The sequence below is a fragment of the Mandrillus leucophaeus genome, unplaced genomic scaffold (assembly GCF_000951045.1).
Source record: "Mandrillus leucophaeus isolate KB7577 unplaced genomic scaffold, Mleu.le_1.0 Scaffold738, whole genome shotgun sequence".
Taxonomy (NCBI): Eukaryota; Metazoa; Chordata; class Mammalia; order Primates; family Cercopithecidae; genus Mandrillus; species Mandrillus leucophaeus.
The window spans coordinates 412,460-436,112 of NW_012108008.1; the positions used below are offsets into that span (position 1 = coordinate 412,460).

Below are 23,653 nucleotides of genomic sequence, written 5' to 3' on the forward strand. Positions count from 1 at the left end.
TATAGGCAGCTAGGCACTAAAAACCATGCTATTGAGCCTTTAGTGAGGAATTTTCTGGAAAGGAGGAAAAGGTTCCAGACTATAGTATCAGTCCCATCAATAGATTACAGGATGTGGCCGGGCAAGTTGCTTAAATTCTCCAGACCTGTGCTGTCCACTATGGAAACCACTACCTACATGTAGTTGGCTATTGAGCACTTAAAATGTGGCTAGTCTGAATTGAGATGTGCTCTAAGTGTAAAATACACACTGGATTTTGAAGACCTGTTACAGAAAAAAGGTAAAATGCCTCGTTAATAATTATTGTACCATATAATTATAGCTAATGAAATTATAATGGATATATTTGGATCTACTGGGTTAAATAAAACATTATCAAAATTAATTTCATCCATCTATTTTTGCCTTATTTAATGTGGACACCAGAAAATTTAAAACTACATATACAGCTCCCATTATTTTTGTTTGGAACACTGCTGGCTCTAGGCCTTAATGTTTCTTTACTGCTATTTGCATTATGTAATGGGCTGAGCACTGGATTAAGTTATTATGTGCCAGGCACTGGAGATACAAAGTTGAGCAAAATGTCTCTTCCTTCATTAGGAGAGAGCAAGGGGGAAGTAGAATCCATAGCAAAAGACCAACAGGCAATAATGATTGCATTAAATACTATGGAGACACCACAGGAGGGAGAGGAACGGACATCTCCAGGAGCTGCAGGAAGCAGGATCTGGGCAGGCTGCCTGTCTCCCCCTGCACTCCACTCACAGTGCAGTCACCCCTTCCTCTGAAATCTGACAGCACACAATCTCAGTGCCACCTGATCTTCTTTACATGATCTCATGTATTCTCAATTAATTTTTTTCTTATCTCCACAACTAAATCATGAACCAGTGAGGGCAAAGACGCTTATATTTTGTTACCCTTGATAACACTTCACGTATAGTAAGATACTCCAAAAATTTTTATAAATAAAGCATCTTTTCCAAAGCAAATGTGCAACATATGTCAAGAAAACTTGCCCACCCCACTACACATACATGCACACACATACACAGGTGCACATCAAGTAGTTGTAGTTCGAAGATAAATTAATGACAGTGGCTGATGGAAAGTATCATAAAAGGAATGGATGCAAAGATAGAAGATGGGACACCTTGTTCCAAAGAAAGTAAGTGAAAAACAATCTATGAATCCAAGTATTATTAAATGTCAGCAAAGGTAGTAGCATTAAGAAACAAAATAACCCAGTAAATTGAGTTACACATGCATGTAAAGTGTTATTTCCCATTATCAATGGAGCAGGAGCACAACTCACGAGTAGTTTCTTGAGCAGTCACTGGAGGAGACTCCCCCTCATCATGTACTGCAGAAACGCTGACTGTGTACAGGGTCTGTGAGAAGAGGTCTTTGAGGGAAGTGCTGGTCTCTGATCTGTCCACCTCTACCTATAACAGTAACAGAGCAGTGGAACTACTTTTAAAAAAGGTTTACTTTTGATATCTCTCTGTTGTTTATGTACCTGTCAGCATAAGAATATAAAATCTGTGATCAGAAAAGAGTAGTGTTTTCCAATTTACATGAGAATCCAGAAACTGGACACAGTTTAAATATTTCCAAACTGAAAAAAAAAAATGTATGTACTAGACCATACTGCACATGATTGTCTAGGAAATAATGACTGCCTATGTATTCAAACAACCTAACCATTTTTCCACCTGTTTCCCTTTATATCACTGCATTATTTGTTTCAGCAGTGGTCTCTTATGCACTGCATTATTTCATTTGCTATGCACAGAACCTTGTGAGATCCACTTGCCACTGTACCCCTTTTAAATGAAAATGCAGAATGAAATAAATGTGTGCACCTGTATAAAGTAGCTTTTGTATAATCCACACATGACCAGCAGAACCAGTAACTGAATGCTTAGAGAAATGACTCCTATGTTCCAAAAATGCCTCTGAGATTCTGACATTAACACTCCCTCAAGCACACACAAGTTTTGCTGGTTCGTGAAGCCCTTCTAATTTGCGTAACTTTGAATCCAGTCATCATGGAACTCCCAAAAGAATACTCCCAAAAGGACACCCCTCTAACAATATACTCCTCCTTTCTCTGTGTCTCTGTGTATACTCCTCCCTTCTCTAGTGTCCTATCTTCCTGTTATCTGACAAACTCCTCCTCTTCATTGCTGCATCCTCTTGCTACCTCTTATTTTTAGAAACATTGTGACATTTTCTAGTAATTCTTAGAATAGGGAGCCATATAAGGAATCTGGATGAGGAGGAAATACCATTTAGATTTGATAACTTTGTATCTACCAAGGGATGATGTTTTTGAGATTAATATCACACAGCAAAACATTTCTGTTTTGACAAGACAGTCCAATATATTATTGATTTTCAAAAACTGCTTTATTAATATCACAAGTTTTCAACACTGTGCTAACAAAGTGACAAGTATTCAAAACATGCTATCATCCATACTTGATAAAGCTCTTTTTTAAAACCTACTAGGAAAACAAATATTGTCATATCTACTATCATCTTCAACCTACCTCTTTGACATCCTCTTCTGGTGTTTTGTATCGAACAATATATTTACGCACTTTTCCAGGCACAGGTTCCCAAAAGACATTCATAGTGCTGTGAGTCACATCTCTGAGTTTCAGATCCTGTGGTCTGGGTAAAGGCACTAGAGAGGCACGAGATATTAAATCCAGATGTACTTCTCAACCACAAAGCTCTAAAGCATCCACATAAGCTTTCAAGAAGTTGTTTGGGAAAATTTAAAGGTGTTTGGCAAAATAACTGAAACAAATAGCTATGATGATAAAAGTACCAGGATTCTAACAGATAGACTGAATTCTTCTTAAGAAGGTTTTCCAAAAATAGAATATATTTAATTTTCTGTTATCACAAGGTTATTATAAGAGTAATTATATATTACTCTTCTTCCACACTATTTAAACAATCTCTTGCTGCTCAATCCCATAATAAATCATAATTCATCATAAATATACAGCTCATGTTTCTTTTTCAGATATTTAACTCAATTAAGACAGAAAACTAAATCAATAGTTATGCACCCTTAAGAATGTGACAGAAAAAAAAGTTACAGAGTGAAGAATGAAGATGAGCCAACATTAAGCATCCAATAAGCTTATATGAAAACCCAGACACCTAAATTGTTAGAAGAAAATCCAAATGATAAATGCTTACCAAATCTAACATAACTTTCTATTTAAAAAGGGGGAAGGAGAATAAGGAATGAGGAGATTTTCTCTGGTAATATGAGATGTATTTTGCTCTTTCCAGCTGCCCATTTGACTAGTTTAACTTGTAGAGACTTTCTGGCTCTCACTCTGACTCTACGTCTGTCTTCCTAACTCTCTAGCTCCACTTCCACATTTCTGCGCCTCCATCTCTTCAACGTTTTTGTCTTGTGCATCTCTCTCTGCCCTCCCTTCCACTACTGTTCCAATCCAATGCAGCACCACACCCAAGTTTGTGACCATATTTGTTTTTAATCTCACTGTGACTTTGGGTCTCCTCTCTCAGCACTTTCAGAACATGCGTCTATCCCTGGCTGACTCCCCATTCCTTCCGTCTGCCACTATCCCATTTTCACAAAACCACCAGCCCCAGACAGGATCTAACATATAAAGGAGGATTAATAAGTATTTGTTTGTTGTCAATTAATTTACAATGACCCATCCTGTAGAGGATCTTTCTCTTCTCTGCCCCATCATGCTCTGTTTCCTTAGTCCCTTTTTCCTCCTTGAAGTTCCTTCAAAACTCTTCATTTTCTCAGAAGTGTGCGCCAAGACTCATTAAATTTAAGCCAACTTATCTATCCCAGCATGTCAATCTCCCCAGGCATGAAGCAAAATACCAGCTGGGTAAGGCAAGAAGCCTAAGTGTAATCATTATCACTCTTCAAGAAAACAGCACCTAAATGCTTAGTGAAACAAGACAGAAGTACACAAAAGGCTGACCAACACACACAAGAGAAATGCAAATCAGGAAGGAGTCCATATGGTCTATGCTGCATTGTATTATTTCATAATGGCATTCCCAACATCCAGCCCAGTGACTGGCATATAATAGGGGATCAATATGTCTTTGCATTGGGTAAATAGAATAATTCACTTAACGGAAACAGACTTATTCATATGTGCCATAGAGTTTCTACATCAACAAGAACTTGGAGCACCTTGGTATTAAACCCGATGTCTTCCTCCAAAATAACACTCACTCAACATTCCCATTCTCATCAATGCTATGTGTCATATTTCATGGATCTAGGACAACATCATTCATAAGATACACCATTGTCTTACATTGTACATCCTAACTGGCACCTAGTCAAGAGCAATAATAGTAAGATACCATTGATTGTAAAACACCTTAATTTCAGGCATGTTAAATGTGAAAAAAATACACATCCTAGAGTCAATTTGAGATGCCTCCATAAATCTAGAATTGAGATATTTATTCTCAAATTTGATTGCCAAAAGTAATAACTCTGTAACTTTATATATAAAGTATCAAATTATTGTTAGCATCACATGAAATAAATTCTAATGAACATTACGTTCACAGCAATAAGAAGGGAAATAAAACTAGCAATAGCTTACAGGTGACTTCCCGAACAGTGACGGGTTCACTAGTGAGGTCGTGCAGGACAGCCTGGACTGTGACTGCATACTCCGTGTTGGGAACAAGGTCAGTCAGCTGCATGTCGTTCACTGTTGGCCCCAAACGCATCTGCACATGGATATGCAGGGCAGAAATAAGATGTTCAAATCAAACTTTTCCATTTATCTTTGGGATAGTCAATTGAAGTCTATTTGTACTAGATTATAATACAGCTTGTATTTTTCATTTATAAGATTACATTTCCTTTTCCACGATGATTTTTTCCTTTTTTTCTTTTCTTTCTTTTTCTTTTTTTTTTTTTTTTTTTAGACAAAGTCTCGCTCTGTCACCCAGGCTGGAGTGCAATGGCTCACTCTCAGCTCACTGCAACCTCCACCTCCCAGGTTCAAGCAATTCTCCTGTCTCAGCCTCCTGAGTGCATGCCACCACACCCGACTAATTTTTGTATTTTCAGTAGAGATGGTGTTTCACCATATTAGTCAGGCTAGTCTTGAATTCCTGACCTCAGGTGATCCGCCCACCTCAGCCTCCCAAAGTGCTGAGATTATAGGCATCAGTCACTGTGGTCAGTCCACGCCAATGTTTTCTAAAATGTGTTGCAGACCACAAACCTACTTTTCTATTTTTCCATTGTGTATGTAAAGTTATAAATGAGTTCATAAGCAACTGCAGTATAATAGGCACTAAAAAGCTATAAAGTCTTGGGAAGACCCAATGTTAAAGAAACAAACATCTTTTACCTCTTTGGGTGTTGTTGGCTCTGTGTCCTTAACAGGTTTGTATGACAAGATGTAGCCAGTAGCTCCTCCCACAGGCTGCCACTGCACATGCATGGTGGTAGGGCCAACATCATAAATATTCAGGCTGACTACAGGCACTGGCACTTCCAAAACAGAAAAGCAGACCATCAGTCTAGTTCCTTTCATTCCACTTTCATTTTTAACCATTGTTTCCTACTCAATTATTGATATTTGTATATACTAGACAGTGGGTTACTGTGAGAAATCAACAAGAGTTAATATAATCCTTCCCATTGCCCCAAAAAAATCCAACTTGCATTGCTCATTGCACTTCATATTCAAGACTACATGTTACCACTATTTTATAGAGGAAAAGTGTTAAAGTTCAGGCTTCAAATAACATTCCAGTGAGTCTATACAATGGATACCAACTTCCTGATACATTACTCTCTTTTACTGGAACATCACTAAGTTGACTATTTCTATTCTTCAATCACAGAACTTTATATATATGTAATCAACACTATTTTTTATATTTCTTCAAAAAATAAGTGTAAAATAAGAACATTATACATTAATAACTGGAACACCAGAGATTTATAGGCTTCTTGAAGATATACCCATGAAGCAGAGAAAAAAGTTTACAGTCTCCCTATAACACCCATATTGCTTCCAATTATTTTTTATTCAAAGATTGAGTTCAAAGTTTTAAGAAATTATTATATTAATCCTGCCAGTTATAAAATCCATTATTTCTCACCTCCTATAGTCTAATATAAAGGGATATAAGAGAAGAGACAAGGATCTAAAACTTGAGCAGTACATAAAGTCATTTCTTGCTCTAGAGAGTGATGCTTACTCCTTCTTCTTAAAAATGGCTTTCCTTCTTCCCCCTAGAGCCCAACCAAGAAGCAAGAAGAAGGAAAGAATATTTATTCCACAGTGGGGCTCCGCAATGGCAGGAGCAGTCAGTAGGAGTAGAAAACCACTGAGCATTTTCTGGGCACCTGCACAAAGATAGCACTCAGTAAATATTTATAGAATGAATGCTGAATAAAGAAATTATTTGGAAGGTAGGCAAAAATGGGCCATCATGCTTTATCTTGGGAAAGAAAGCAATGAGAAACAATTTTCTAATCTGACTTACAGGTTTTTTCTGTGCCCTTCAGAGGCTCACTATATTCATCTTCTACCACAGAATACACATTGACAACATACTCAGTTTCAGGCTTCAGATCTTTCAGCACTGTGCTGGTTTCCATTCGACTCACATAAAACTAGGGGGAAAAATTAAACAGATCAACAACGTATGTATAATCAGTTCCCTTTTTCCTACAATACTTACAAAGTAGTTAACTTCAGTGAGCTTAGAAACTATATTTTAATTAGGCCATTGTCTTTTGTATTTGGAAGCTATCAGATTACAATGAGGTCTTGGACAATTCATATAATTTTTCTCCCAGTTGTTCTTTATTTGTAAAATTAATGGGTAAAAATAGATCATCTTTAATGTTCCTTGCCAACTCTCTGATTCTACTACAAATTCAAAAATAAATCAAGCATCTTCTAATTAAATTTTAATGAAAAAAACATAGTGATATTCTACAGTTCTTAAAAACCGTAAGAATTTAAGCAAAGCTCTTTCCCTTTAATTAAAGCCAGATGGAAGTGCCTGTCTAGCAAAGTCAAGAATAGAAAGCACTATTCTTGACTCATTTCTGGCCCCTCTTCATCCCTCTTGCCCCTCACCTAACATTATTCTCAGAGCCCTAATGAGGAGGACCCAATCTCAACATAAGGAAGACGCTGTAGGTGTTCCTACTCACTTCTTGACGTTTCCCTCCAGAAACTGGATAGTATTCCACCTTGTATCGATCCACACTGTCAGAAGGTGGTGTCCAGCTCACTCTAAAAGAACGATGGGTTCGCTCAGAAATAACTAAGTTAGAAGGTGCTTCCAAATCACCTACACATGGAAATAAAGGGTATACACTTTTCTCATTATTGTAGAAAGGTGACAATATTTGAAATTACATTGAAACAATATTACGCTCCATATTCTAAGCTTTCACATACTTCTTTTCACATACTAAGTAGCTACAATAAATCACCTGTAAGACCTCTATGCATAGGTAACTAAAAGGTTTTTTATCCTTAGAAGATTAAAACATGAGCTCGTTGTCTTTCCTTAAAACCTGATCCTCCTGTTTCTTACAAACTTTACCAATTTACAGGTCACTGAGACTGAAGACCCGATATGGTCTGGCTGTGTCCCCACTTGAATCTCATCTTGAATTGTAGCTCCCATAAGTCCCAAGTGCTGTGGGAGGGACCCAGAGGGAGATAATTGGATCATGGGGGTGGTTTCCCCCACACTGCTCTAGTGGTAGTGAATGTCCCATGAGATCTAATGCTTTTATAAGGGGTTTCCTCTTCCCCTTGGCTCTCATTCTCTCTCTTGCCTGCCACCATGTAAGACCTCCCATGTTCTTCTTCCATGATTGTGAGGCCTCCCCGGCCACATGGAATTGGGAGTCAATCAAACCTCTTTCCTTTATAAATTACCCAGTCTTGGGTACATCTTTATTAGCAGCATGAGAACAGACTAATACGAGATCTCTGAATCACCTTTTGATAGTTTCTCCTCTCTCTACCCTTGTACATATAATCAGTAAATAAGAATTTAGGTCCTGACAATTTAGCTTCTCCATTGTCCCTATCACTATTGGCACCACACAACTTCCCTACCCTCATTATCATTTTGTTTCTATATACTCATGTCTTCTCTCCTTAACTAAAGGTTATGCTCTGTGAGGACAGAATTGATTTTTCATTCATTCTATTCTCTAACAGGATCTAGTTGTATAATAAAGGAAACTGACAACTGTATCACTGGAGAGAATGCAAACAAACACGTGTTTTTCAATCTGGGAATATCCTACCGCCTGTGATTGTACTCCCTGTGGGTGGACATAGGTGAAATGACTAATACATAACAGTATCTTGAATAAATGCTGATGAAAATAGAAATATTAAGCTCAGTATGTCTAACAGGAAAACGGCCCAAATAAAAATTAGAAGAGAAAAGGATTAATTCAATAACTCCACAAGCATAGCAAACCATTCTCATATAAACTCTTTCTACTTTTTGTGCAAGCCAAAACTGGGGAAAGCCTTTCCATTCTTAGTATCTTCACTTTTATTGTACTTGGGTAAGAGTCAAACCTACAAAATTATCAAGCAATTTTACTGTCTGGAAAACTAGAATGAATGCAACTATTACATAGTCCATTTAAAAAAAAAAAAAAAAAAAAAGCAAAACAGATAAAGGATGTTTTCATCCCCACTCAAAGTTCTGTCCAATGGAATAAAACTACAACTCTCTCAGCTAATCAAGAGCCAGAAGCCTACAAATTCTGGCTGCCAGGCTGGTCTATTTCTCCAGGGAAAAGGTCAATCTGTTGTTCAAAATTCAAAAAAGAAAATCTGCAAAAGTTAGGAGAAAGAAACCCAAGAGGGAACATTCAAATAAACATACCCCTAGCATCCAGAGCAAGTGAACCATTTCTATCACTTTATTTCTTAAACTTATTCCAACTTTTCCAAAACCAAATTAAATTAATGAAGGACAATTTTACCATAATCTACATGTACTTAAATAAAATTTTTCTTACATAATAAGAGCCATAATTTTTATCAGTATTTTTTAAAAAAAACCTTTAAATTTGGTGATTACCATGTTTTGTCCCATGATTTACACAGAGAGTAATCATTATGCATCATCCTTTGTTAGTATAAATCCAGCTCTATAATTTTATCTCAATATCCTAATTCCTTAGCTATACCTACTTTTTTTAAATACCCCTAAAAACGTCTTTAAACATTTGACCCAGACTAAGTAATTTTTCTCCAGATCTCAGTTTCTTCACTGGTAAAAAGAAGTTATATAATTTCTAAATGTCTAAACTGTAAAATTGTAGCTTCTCTTTATATTTAGGGATTATAAGTGTAAAGTTTCAAATCTGATCATTTAGAATTGAGGCAAAGCAAATCAGATATAAAGACTGCTCTTTTATTCCTGCTCACATTAGGAAATCAAAAAAAGGTACCAAAACTGAGGAAACCAAGAGTCTGGGAACAACCATCTAATAGCAATGTAGCAACTAAATGCAGTGAAGATGCTTTACAAGACAACAGGTATATCCCAGAAAAGAAAGCATCTCTCTTTCCGTCTCTTCCTACCCCTTTCCAATTTATATATATATGTTGTGTGGGGGAGGGTGCAAGTATGCGGGATATAAACTAAATGTATCCTCAAATAGACTAGAAGTCATTGAGGTGCCATCACGAGAAACAAATCAGGAAAAAAATCTGGGACTAAAGCAGTGATTCTCAACTGGGAACAGTTTTTTTCTGCAGCAGACATTTGGCAACAACTGAAGATCTTTATAGTTGCCACAATTTAGGGGATGCTACTGACATCCAACCTGCAGAGGCCCTTCACACTGCTAAACATTTTATAATGCACAAAATAGTTCCCTCCCCTTCACCCAAAAGAATAATTATTTGGCCCAAAATATCAGCAGTGCTGAGGGCAAGAAACTCTGGGCTAAACTTACCTGGACCTTTGACACTGTTACACAAATTAATGGTGAGATCATCCACTATCCTGGAGAGTGACTCAAAATCTGCCACATTGTATGCATGGGTATCATCAGGATCAGTTGCAATCATCTTTAATTCGACTTCATCAGCATTTTTAATACCTTCAAAAATGGATATATACAAATTAAAAGCACTTCTCAGAAAAAAATTAATGGAACAAAGCAAATGATTTACGGCTTTCTTAATTCATGGCTTCTTTCGGTCAACTATGAAGGTTTAATAATTAGCTAACTAAAATATACATATTATTTTTCTCAGTAATAAAACAGAAACAAAGGATAATACAAACTGAAAGCTCTTTTAAATTGGCTTCTTCCAGATGCATGTAGCACCAATTTCCCACCAAAAAGTGTCTCTTCAGTGTCTTTTCTGGAATGTAAAATAATGGATATCAAAAATAAACATGGTTCTGTGGAAAACCAAGTAGGAGTTTTTCTGAATCCTATTAATAGCACATTTTTCTTCCTGATCTATTAATTTTCTTTTAAGAAACCATGTAGTTTTGGCCCAATATAAGGAGAAAAAAAAATGAATTAACTTCCTGGAACATTATTTTGATAAATTATGTGATAGAAAAAAATGTTTTTCTTTTCATGCTTCAGATACAACTTTTAACTACAAAAAATACCCTCAGCACATTTGTAACCCCAGGGGCATCACTGTCCTTTTCAGTGCATACCAATAGCAAACAGCTCCACTCCCTCATCCTTGAGTTTCTTTGAAGGTGCCTCAACATCATCTTGTGATTTTCCATCAGTAATGAGCACACCAATTTTTCGAGCTCGAGGTCTCATGCCAGCTTGGGTCCTGAAGCTCTGTTGGCGAATGAAATTCAAAGCCATGCCTAGTGGGATTTTTAAAAGAGAATCAGTCACATCACCATTCAGCCACAAACCTTGACCAGAAGCATAAGCTGAAAGAGACTCACCTGTGAGAGTATTGCCTCCTTTGTATGGTAAGTTTGCCACAGCTTGCAACAAGCTCTTCTTGTCTCTGTGAGCATTTAACTGCCACTCTGTTCTGGGATCCCCACTATACTGAGCAAGAGCTAAAATGACACCACTGGCATTAGTGCATGTGAAAGAACAAGATAAAAATGTCTAAATGGCTCCAATGTTGTCAGAACCTACCAATTTGTACTCTTTTGGGGCCAATGTCAAAGACTTCCACAATACGAGAAATAAAGCTCCTCACGGTTCTAAAATTTGCCCGGCCGATGCTCCATGATCCATCCACCAGCAACACAATGTCTGCCTCAGCTCTGGTGAGACACTCCATCCCTGACATGGCAATCATGAGACAAGACAGTAAGAAGCAAATTGTTGGCAAGGGTACTTCCTTGTCACACCTCTGCCACTCCCTGGATCCTCAGTGTTGCCTGTCTCAGTACTACAGTCTAGCTCAGTGATGTGGAGTACGAGACTCTGAAAATATGTCCATCTGATTTATTAACCTCAATTAACAGTCTTAAGAATCAGCAGTTCCTCCAAAGATTATTTCAATGGCCAATCTTTCCTTTATCTTTGACTTGATTTCCTGCCCTCTTTCATAGAACCTGGAGACTTGAATTAAGCCATTGTTGAAAATTTGATGGGCTCACAAACTCAAAGGCTGAAATAAATAAATGGGAATGTATAGCTGTCTAACTATGAAGTACTAATAACTTTAGTAAAATTGTAATGTGGTCAAACCATTAGATGTTGCATTCTTCTGCAATATTTAATGGTCACAGCAGACAAGAATGAGATGGACTGATAAAACATGTAAACTAAAAAAAGGTTTTTGTGAGCCAAAAATTAGCTTTTTAAATAGCTAAGCTGTTAGGTAACTACCTCATGTATATGAAGGGTTAGACACATAACTTTTAAAATTGTACCTTTTTGAAGTAAAGATATATTTTTTAAACCCTGATATATTATTATTTAGCTATTAATCATTTGAGTTTATGGTCTACTATGAATAAAAATCAGGTAAATATAGAAGGTGAAGTTTGCACATTTAAAGAATCAAGGAAGAAGGAAGATAATTTAGAAAAGTATGCAAACAAATATACAAATTGAGAGCTATAGAGACAAGCACAAACATTGATACAAAGGAAAAGCTTTGGAAAGAGAAAATAATCCCAACATCCTCAGTGTACAAGCTACAAAATAAAAATATAAGTCAGTTAATATCATCATAAGAGAAACAATAGAACATTAATGCAAAACAGCAAGAATTGACACTTGATTTTGTCCACATCCATTTTTTTACTGTTCTCCTTTCCAAAAGCTGGTATTACCACTATAAATTTTCCAATTTATTACAAGGGTAGCATTTGGTCTTTATATTACAAAAGAAATCATTGGAAAAAAATTAAATAATGCTCATCACACTATAAAATACAAATGTGTCACTCACATATTATATACTGTATCAGGATTAAGGATTCCCAAATACTATCCCAAGGAAATAGGCCCTTACAAGCCTGCTCCTGCTCTACCCAGATCTACTCTTTTTTAGCAATAGTGAAAAATACCAGAAGTAAACTCTGTCCACCACCTCCCTCTCTAAGAATGTTAAAAACTAGCTTTATGTTCATAAAGGCTGTAATTGCGGCAGGGACAGAAAATCTAAGGGGCTTATGTTACCATTTTGTTTCCCAAGTCATAGTTGCCCACCTATTTATGTAACCTAACACTGCTTACCCAGCCCAAATAAATCACTTCTGCAATGACTTTTACAAAAGAAAACTGCATCTTAGTCACTAAAAATAGAAAAAGGTACAATATCTACATTTAGTAAAAACTCATCTTTAAATAATAGAGCTTAATTATGCAATAATGCATAATTTTAAAATTGATATTTAAATGCATCAATAAACTTAATGTGTAATTTTAACTTATGTGTTATTACATAACTTAAAATTACTACATTAATAATTACATTACTCACATAATTAATACATTAATAATTACACATAGTACTCTTTTAAAAATAGATTTATGTAATAATTTAAGTATGAAATAATGCAATGCTGATAAAAGAAGTATAAAAAAATACTGTCAAAAAGCATGCTTAACTGGATGTTTGAAGTTTTTTTACTAAGTATGTAAATTATTGAAATAAATTTTAGTGTAAAATTTGTATCACTGTTTTCCATTGTATGATACTCTAACAGTTCACATTTGAAATAGTTTCCTAATGTTGTTTTCCTGGAGGAATGTAACTCAATTTCTTACCAGAAGATAAAATTGGCATTACAGTTGTGTCGGAAAGGGTTGTCATTTCTTGTCCAACAAGTGGTGAGCTTTCTCCTCCATCAAACATTCCAAAAACATTTACTTTATAGGTGGTACCAGCCCTAAAATGTTAAAGTATACAGCCTGTGAGAACCATAGGCTCAAGTGGTAGCACTTTTGTTTTGCTTTGTTAAAGACATTGATCTTGATTTCTAAGCTTTCACTATGAAGAGTTTATAGGGTACAACATTATAAAAGAAGAAAAATAATTTCCACCACTTTCTCACTTAGCTTACCCTGTGAGGGAGGTGTCAAGAGAAACTAGACAGCAAGCATTCCAGAGAACACTAGGAATTCACAGCACTGGTTTCTGTCTTGCCTTTCTAGCAGATGCAGAGTCTCTACCCTGCCTTTCAGCATGTCAGGGAAGGGTCAGACTCTTCATTCTTACTGTTTCTAAGCAATGGGCTTTAAGAAAATAATTGAAGTGCTGTACCTTGCAAGGTAACATAAGACAATGCCTCACACAATGCCTGACACATAGGAAGCTCAATAAATTTTATCCTCCCTACTCCGGTAAAAGTAAATCACGAGCATTTTATATAGATTTCTATAGTCTTGAATGAATGATTGAAAAACAAACTTTCCAAAAGACTACACACAGTAGTTCATCCTTTTTACTGTAATGAATGTAGGGTGCTGTTCAAACTGAAACTTCCTTGTTTCTCACTGCACAGCCTGGAGCTGGACCTTTCACGAGCCCAGCCTTGCCCTCTCCTGCCAGCTGGCACCCACAAGGTCCTGCCTTCTTTCTCCTATATGGCATACTGGAGGGGGATTCACACTCAAAATTTCAGCATGAGTCCCTCAAACCTTGCCAAAAGGTACAGCAACCCCCACACTTCCACATGGCTACAATTTCAGTGACATTGTGTAATAAGAATGTTAATTTTTTAAAAGCAGGGTGTTATTGAAAACCCCAATTCTGGTCACTTAATAACAAACAAAAATTATTAAACATTACAAAAAATCCTGCTCAGGCCTAAATTCTGTTGCTGACCCCTGAATCCTAACTTCAACTCCAACAGCACCAAGCATAAGAAAACAGCTTTAGCTGATTTTAAATACTTTGCTGGCAAACAGACATGTAAGTGATATTTGTGTAAAGCCTACTAATTTACATAAGCTACTCAACCTTTTAAACAAATTAATTTCATCCTTTGAGACAAACCTAGTTAATTCCTACCTAAGTTCCTCCAAAACAACCGTGTTGTCATAGGGTCCAACCACTAACTCCCCCAGTCTTCTGTCATCCCCCGTAGGGTGGAATGTGACTTTATAACCCTTCACTTCCCCAGGGGCAGGCTCCCAAGTCACTCGGAAGCTTGACATGGTTGGGTCAGATGTTTTGAGGTTTCTGGGAGACTTAAATCGAGAAGCTGTAAAGACAAAAATATTTTTAAAATATTATCTATAAGACTAGGCTTTGGGGTTTCTTTTTTATTAGCCCCACAAAAATGCATATGCATAAAAAGGGTTTAAGTCTGGTACCACAAAAGAGCATGTTCCATAGAAGTCCTGATAACAGAATGCTAGCTAAGTAGAAGTGTAAATAATTCTCACAATTCAGATTAGATTTGCATGAGAACATTAACATGTAGAATCATTTAAACAGGAACTAGATTGGTAAAAATAACATGTTAATTAGACATTGTCTAATCATTATAATTTAACTTATTACAGAATCAGTTTTAAACATTTACAAATGAAGTGGATACACAAAGTCATCTTTTAAAACATTACCTTCTCTCCCCCTCAAAACATAACTGTTATTTCGTACCTGTTGTTCCTGATCCTTGCCTAAGCTTTCCTTCTCCTGTCTTGTAAATCGGAAGAACTGTGATGTCATATGTGGTCTGTGGCTGAAGTCGCTTTAACACTGTTGAAGTGACTGTGGGGGGCACCTTAGCAACCATTTGCCTCCCTCCCCCATGGGGGCGATAGACAACACGGTAGTTGACGACTTTCCCTGGAGCTGGTTTCCACGTAACTCTCATTGTGCTTTCTGTTTCTTCATCTACTTTCAGAGTTTTGGAATCTTGAGATACTGTGAGATAAAAGGAAGATTCAACTGTATACCATGTTGAAAAAAAATGTATGTTCACCTCTTCATTTATGTGAAAAGAAACTCTCTGTGGCTTCTTAAATATGTACACTGTTCCATTGCTTAGCACTGTAACCTCTCATAAATTCATGATGGCGTGTGAGCCTAATCTCATTGAGAGCTCAGCAAGATGTTTTCGTTTTATCTAGCTAATACTAAAAAATGGAAGTTCATATTGCAGAGATTTCCTATTTGCCTTCTAGAGAAGGCAAAGAAAACATCCGTTTCCGGAGATAAGGTTTTAGAATTTTTATTATATTTCCATCTGTAAAGAATTTATCCAGTAATAATGCTGTGGAGAATACTAAAAATTATGAATTTAGAGTTGAACATTTTACTTGGACTTTTTCAGAAAAAGTTGCAATCCGTAAATGACTAGCCAGAGTGACTGTAGTTAACACCATTCTTATGATTGGAATGCACATCTCAGACTATGAGCACAAAAGAATAGGAAACTAACACTTCAAAATATCTCAGGGGCTCTAAAGATAAACTGGTATGTGCTGAGTATTTCAGAAAGCACTATCGGTAAATAGTGTTTGCTTAATATGTAATCAATAATATGTAATTATTTATTAAATTCTCTTTTACTAATATTTCACAATTATTAATAACTCTATATGAAATAAGTAACCAGCATCCACAAATAACCTACAACATCCTATTTTTATACATAATTAGAGTTCATAAGCAGGACCATTTTATTCAGTTCAATAATCAATGTTCAAAAGAACATAAACATGTTCTACAGAAAAAGATTAAGCTAAACAAAATTCAAAATCAGCAAAGAATCTTCCTGATTGTAAGAGAAAATTTCACGTTCAAGTGGTCAAGAGCCATTTGAAACAACTAAGAAGCCTGAAAAAAAAAACTAAGAAAAATAAAACACAATAATTTTCAGACACAATATCAGTTGGCACAGGACACTCATCCCTAAGAGAGATAAGGAACAAAGGTGAATAGGTTCTGTGATTGCCCAGCTATTGCCTGGAATTTCCAGTCCCCAGTAAAAGAAAAGGGAATCCAGATGGAGCCTGGTGGCCTCCCTTAATTGTCAAGATGTTGTTGCAAGTCTGGAGAGCCCAAAGCAACCAGAACTTGAAGAATAGAGTACTGTGAATGAGAGAGTGCCACAGAGAAAATACTTGAGTCTTCAACCAAGGATAATCAGTGCGTATGCGTGAGAAAACCACCCACAACTAGGGAAAAAACCACCCCAAAGGAGCCCAGGGAACAATTTCTTGAGCTCACACAGGGTTAGAATGTTCCCCCTACCCAGAAGAGAAAACCTCACAACTCTAGGGACATCATGTAGGGTATTTAGTAGGTGATTGTCTCAAAATAATGGGGCAAAATTAGTCCTAAACTGAAACAGTTTAAAAGCGAGTGTCAGATCAAACTATTTCCAAGTAACTTAACTGTATTCCAGAATAAAACTTAAGAATATTTATATGAACATAAAAATATCTAGCACCCAAGCAAATAAAATTCAGAAAATCTGACATCTAATAAACGTTACAAAGCACGCCAAAAAGGAAAAACTTATGACCTGTATCATGGATTGAAGGTCTCCCACCACTAAAATCACATGTTGAAGTCTTAACCTTCAATGTGATGACATTTAAACATGAGGCCTTTGTAGAGGCAATTTGGGTTCAATAAGGCCATCAGAGTGAGGCCTTAATCTGATCGACTTGGTGACTTTGTAAGAAAAAAACGAGACACCAGAGTTCTGTCTCTCTATTTCCACATTCACAGCCTGAGAAAAGGCCATATGAGGACATAAAGAAAGGTAACCACCCACCAGGAAGAGAGCCCTCACCAGAAATCAAACCCTGCCAGACCTTAATCTTGAACTTTCCAGCCTCCAAAACTGTGAGAAAATAACTTTCTGTTGTTAAAGTCACTCAGTCAATAGTAATACCTTTTGTTATTGCAGTCCAAACTAAGACAACACATAATAAGAAGAAAAATCAATCAATAGAAACAGAACTAGAAGTGACATATATTACAGAATTTAAAAGGACGTTAAAACAGTTATTATAACTATATTTCATATGTAATAATGGTAGAAGAAAGATTAAGCATTTTAACTAGAGATATAGAACATATAAAAAAGACTCAAACATTTCTAGAGATAAAAATAATATCTAAAATGAAAAACACACAAGATAATATTTACAGCAGATTAGAAAATTTAAAAAATGATTAGTGAACTTGATGGCATGATAATAGAACATGAAACACAAGGAAAGAAAAACAATTTTTTAATGAACAGAGCATCAGTGAGCTGTGTGATAACTTCAAGCAGACTAATATATGTGTAGTTAATTGGAGTTCCTGAATAAAGTGGGGGTGTAATAAATAAAATATTTGAAAAACTAATGGGATGGACTTGTTCAAATTTTATAAAAACCATAAACTCACACATTCTAGAAGTTTAGTGAACCCCAAACACAAGAAACATAAAGAAACTATACCAAGACACATCATAATTAAATTGCTTAAAAATCAGTAATAAAAATAAAATCTTTAAAGAAGCCATATTTTTTAAAAAACACATAATATGTATAGAGGACAAATATAAAAATGATAAAGTAGGTAAATTCAATATATGGTTATGATGCTTATGAATTATGCTTCTGAGTGATGAAAAATATAATTTCAATCAAAATTATATTGGCTGCAATTTTTATTTTTAGATTTAAAGAAACTAAGAGAACTCTCAGCAAAGTCCATTATTTTCTGGAAATACTAAAATTTATTTAGATTAATCATCAATTCGCTGTTATTATTCTCCAGGTAAGTGAACTATTAAAAGGAAAAAAGTTTACATATATATAAAATATATATTATTATATAAAAATATATATGATATAAACATATATATATGTATTTCCAAACAAAAAAATCTAAAGACTTTACCTGGAGTTCTGAAAATAGTACAAGAAAGAATAGTATATAGAAAAATAATCTATTTGGATTATTATCATTACCAGTTGTCACAAATATCAAATAAGTTGATGGGTGTCTAACAGTTTTCTAGAAGTGGTTGTGCTACAGTACGTTTTCTCATCTTTTGTTTCATCTCTTAAATTTTTACTCAGTGGAACAAGACATTGTCTCTCTTACAAAATTTTTAAACCAATTTCACACAACTCAGAATTTAGAAAAATAAAAAGTTAAATTTTATGAATGTTGATTTAAAAAGAAACTTAAGTTTAAAAAAAATGGGATACCAAGCTTTAACATGTTTCAAAATTTAAACATATTAATAACAGACAAAAGTGACATGTCATACCTTGATATGCCTTAATGACCTCACTTATATTCCTGCCTTTTAATTAACTCTTTAAAATGAAGAAACGGAAATGAAATACAGAACAGCATATCTCATCCTAGTTTTAATGGTAAACTGGATTTTAGGGAGAAAAAAAAACAAACCCTTGTTGGTTTCCCATAACCAAAGAGTAAGAATTTTTACATCATTGATTGGATACCACACGCCATTAAATGCTGTTACACCCTCTCACATTGTAAGTTCTTTTCATGTGTTAGTAACTATCATGAGAAACTTTCAAACACCCACTGTACCACTGCTAAGCCAGCTGCCATAAATTAGAAGGGCACTAGAAAGTGTCCCTTCTGCTGGCTTTCTAACCCCAATTCATGATTTTCATTTATCAATGTATTCATTTCATTGTATCAACAGTCTGCATACTATGTCCCTGAGTTTCAGGTGAAAGCAATCTTAAAGACGTTCCCAGAATGCCCTCTTGGAAGCATATGTGAAACTCTAGGAGCGTAGGCTAGGAGTTCTGCTGAGTTATCCACACCTTAGGATTCCTCTACCACCTAAACAGCAGATCTCACTCAGATTTCTGAAAATACTTTCTAACAACAACAAAATGATGGTAGAACAAAGAAAAATCCATGACTTCTTTCTTATTTACTTAGACATTTCAGCAGTTTTCACATACAGTTGCCCTTTGGTATCCATGGGAGATTGGTTTCAGGATCTCCCATAGAAACTAAAATCCTCACATGCTCAAGTTCTTGATGTAAAATGGTGTAGTATTCACACAAATCTATGCACATCCTCCCTAATACAGTAAGTCCTCACCTAATGTTGTTAAATAATTTCTTGGAAACTGCAACTTTGTACAACTGACATAAGGAAACCAATTTTCCAGAGGTTAATTGAGATAAACAAGAGTTAAGTTCCTACATCATATTTCTGATCACAAAAACATCACCAAACTTCTCAATAAAAAACACTGACATATGTGTGAGCTCTATATACATTTCAGAAAGACAAATGAAAACCAGTAACATAATTATTCACCCATTTATTCCAGTTAAGGATCACAGTGGACACAGCCTGTCCAAGTAGCTCAGGGTAAAAGGGAAAACCCCATCCTAGGCACCCACACACACACACACCCACACTCACTCAGACTGGGACCATGTGGACGTGCCAGTTCACCTAACGTGATGTGGGAGGTAACTAGAGTACCTGGAGGAAACCCACATAGACATGGAGAAGATGTGCAAACTCTACACAGATAGTGACCCACACCAGGAATCAATTCTTTTTTCTCATCAATGTTATGATATTATTCAAGAACCTGCTGAACTTCAAATCATCTCTAGATTACTTATAATACAATGTAAATGTCATATAATGATTATACTATATATTTATTAGCATTATTATTTATTGTTGTATTGTTATTTCTTAATGCTTTTTAAAAAATACTGTCTATCAGCAGTTGGTTACTTTTGCACATGTGGAACCTGAGAATATGGAAGGACAACCGTGACCTAAAAATGAACACTTCATTCCTGCCAAGCCTGCTCCTTCTTCAAAAGAGGCTTCCCACAGCCAGTATCATACTGAATGGGCAAAAACTGGAAGCATTCCCTTTGAAAACTGGCACAAGACAAGGATGTCCTCTCTCACCACTCCTATTCAACATAGTATTGGAAGTTTTGGCCAGGGTAATAAGGCAAGAGAAAGAAATAAAGGGTATTCAATTAGGAAAAGAGGAAGTCAAATTGTCTCTGTTTGCAGATGACAAGATTATATATTTAGAAAAACCCATCGTCTCAGCCCAAAATCTCCTTAAGCCGATAAGCAACTTCAGCAGTCTCAGGATACAAAATCAATATGCAAAAATCACAAGCATTCCTCTATACCAATAACAGACAAACAGCCAAATCATGAGTGAACTCCCATTCATAATTGCTACAAAGAGAATAAAATACCTAGGAATACAACTTACAAGGGATGTGAAGGACCTCTTCAAGGAGAACTACAAACCACTGCTCAAGGAAATAAGAGAGAACACAAACAAATGGAAAAACATTCCATGCTTGTAGATAGGAAGAATAAATATTGTCAAAATGGCCATACTGCCCAAAGTAATTTATAGATTTAATTCTATCCTGATCAAGTTATCATTGACTTTCTTCACAGAATTAGAAAAAAACTTTAGATTTCATATGGAACCAAAAAAGAGCCCGTATAGTCAAGACAATCCTACTCACAAAGAACAAAGCTGGAGGCATCACACTACCTGAATTCAAACTATACTACAAGGCTACAGTAACAAAACCAGCAAAGTACTGGTACCACAAACTTAAAGTATAATAAATAGACCAATGGAACAGAACAGAGGCCTCAGAAATAACACCACACATCTATAACCATCTGATCTTTGACAAAATTGACAAAAACAAGAAATGGGGAAAGGATTCCCTATTTAATAAATGGTGTTGGGAAAACTGGCTACCCCATATGCAGAAAGCTGAGACTGGATCCCTTCCTTACACCTTATACAAAAATTAACTCAAGATAGATTAAACACTTAAATGTAAGACCTAAAACCATAAAAACCCTAGAAGAAAACCTATGCAATATCATTTAGGACATAGGAATGGGCAAAGGCTTCATGACTAAAACACCAAAAGCAATGGCAACAAAAGCCAAAATTGACAAATGGGATCTAATTAAACTAAAGAGCTTCTGCACAGCAAAAGAAACTATCATCAGAGTGAACAGGCAACCTACAGAATGGGAAAAAATTTTTGCAACAAAGGGCTAATACCCAGAATCTACAAAGAACTTAAACAGATTTACAAGAAAAAACCAAACAACCCCATCAAAAATTTGGCGAAGGATATGAATGGACATTTCTTAAAAGAAGACATTTATGCAGCCGACAAACATATGAAAAAAAGCTCTTCATCACTGGTCATTAGAGAAATACAAATCAAAACCACAATGAGATACTAGGTCACACCAGTTAGAATGGCAATCATTATAAAGCCAGGAAACAACAGATGCTGGAGAGGATGTGAAGAAGTAGGAATGCTTTTACACTGTTGGTAGGAGTGTAAATTAGTTCAACCAATGTGGAAGACAGTGTGGTAATTCCTCAAGGATCTAGAACTAGAAATACCATTTGACCCAGCAATTCCATTACTGGATATATACCCAAAGGATTATAAATCATTCTACTATAAATCCACATGCACACGTATGTTTATTGTGGCACTGTTCACAATAGCAAAGACTTGGAACCAACCCAAATGCCCATCAATGATAGACTGCATAAAGAAAATGTGGCACATATACATCATGGAATACTACATAGCCATAAAAAAGGATGTCCTTTGCAAGGACACGGATCATGCTGAAAATCATCATTCTCAGCAAACTAACGCAAGAACAGAAAACCAAACACCGCATGTTCTCACTCATAAGTGGGACTTGAACAATGAGAACACACGGACACAGGGAAGGGAACATTACACACCAGGGCCTGTAGTAGGGTAGGGAGTTAGGGGAGGGATAGCATTAGGAGAAATATCTAATGTAGGTGATGGGTTGATGGGTGCAACAAACCACCATGGCACATGTATACCTATGTAACAAACCTGCACGATCTGCGCGTGTACCCCAGAACTTAAAGTATAATTTTAAACAAGTTAACTTGGGAAAAAAATAGGCCTTTCTGTTCATCAATGTTTAAATCAACCAATTAGCCAAGAAATATTGAAAATTTCTTAGATGCTCATCTTCTGAGATATAGAGGTTTATTTAGTTTCTGCCACCATATTTGCTTTCAGCAACAACACATCTCTTGTAGATATTTTAAATTCCAAACAATTATTTGAAGCCTCCAACTTTTTGGAAAAAGACAAAATAGAGGATAATTTTTGGAGGAAAAAAATCCCTCTAAATACATATACTTTTATAATTTCTCAGCCACATGAACTGTATCTTTACTCCTACAAATAAATTCAGCTCTATGTGTCATATGTGACCTAAGTTTACAATACAGCTTCTCTTTACAAGTGAATTTCCTCAAAAATAGAGAATGAATTTCTACCACGTTCTTAAACTACATCAGCCAATATATTCCAGACACAAGATTTAATTTACTACCAATCATGTGAATATCTGAGAACTATGTCTTCTCACATATTTAAATTTCCTGTAAAGAAGTTGATTTTTTAAAATCTGGTGAATTAAGATACAAATTTAAACTTGAACATCCAACTGAGCTTACAAATGATAAAAAGAAAATGAACTTAGACACAAAGATTTTAGTTTAAGGACAACTTAAAATCAGGATATAGGACTTAACTGAAATTGCTCATGGCACTTCTCCCTCTCTCTTCCTTTGCCAGAAAAATCACCAAATTCCTCTACTTCTTTTTTATAGAAGGAAATGCATGAATGCCCATTCTTTCTCCTTTTCCTAAAACCTTCCCAAAACAAAAGGATTAAAGTTTTCTCCTACAAATGCTTAGAAATGCCCATGCTTAACAAATGACATTTGGTTTGGTTTGGTTTGGTTTCAATTGTTTGTTTTTAATAGATTTTTTATTGTTTTAGAGCAGTTTTGGTACAGAGATTGAGCAGAAGGTACAGAGATTTCCCATGTCCCCTTTCCCACCTCCACACATGCACAGCCTCCCCCATTATCAACATTCTTCACCAAAGTGGTACATTTGTTACAACTGTTGAACCTACACTGACACATCATTATCACTCAAACAAATAAGCTTTCAGGAAAGTGAATTAAGATATCCTGACACAAGCCGGGCGTGGTGGCTCATGCCTGTAATCCCAGCACTTTGGGAGGCTGAGGCGGGCGGATCACAAGGTCAGGAGATGGAGACCACGGTGA

General features: G+C 35.9%; 1 protein-coding gene across 3 annotated transcripts in view; it reads right to left on the reverse strand.

Moving 5' to 3' along the window:
• COL12A1 (collagen, type XII, alpha 1) overlaps window positions 1-23,653 on the reverse strand; it is a 124,763-nt gene that overhangs the window by 56,229 nt on the left and 44,881 nt on the right. For 2 of the 3 annotated variants that reach the window (XM_011965823.1, XM_011965824.1), the window contains exons 15-27: window positions 15,129-15,395; window positions 14,535-14,727; window positions 13,289-13,410; window positions 11,198-11,347; window positions 10,996-11,115; window positions 10,747-10,911; window positions 10,022-10,168; window positions 7,229-7,368; window positions 6,550-6,679; window positions 5,403-5,545; window positions 4,641-4,770; window positions 2,559-2,695; window positions 1,319-1,448 (exon numbers count right to left, since the gene is read on the reverse strand). In XM_011965823.1, coding sequence (XP_011821213.1) covers window positions 1,319-1,448; window positions 2,559-2,695; window positions 4,641-4,770; window positions 5,403-5,545; window positions 6,550-6,679; window positions 7,229-7,368; window positions 10,022-10,168; window positions 10,747-10,911; window positions 10,996-11,115; window positions 11,198-11,347; window positions 13,289-13,410; window positions 14,535-14,727; window positions 15,129-15,395 — 1,974 coding nt within the window. The remainder of the gene's footprint in view (window positions 1-1,318; window positions 1,449-2,558; window positions 2,696-4,640; window positions 4,771-5,402; window positions 5,546-6,549; window positions 6,680-7,228; window positions 7,369-10,021; window positions 10,169-10,746; window positions 10,912-10,995; window positions 11,116-11,197; window positions 11,348-13,288; window positions 13,411-14,534; window positions 14,728-15,128; window positions 15,396-23,653) is intronic. The other variant, XM_011965825.1, reaches the window with a different exon arrangement.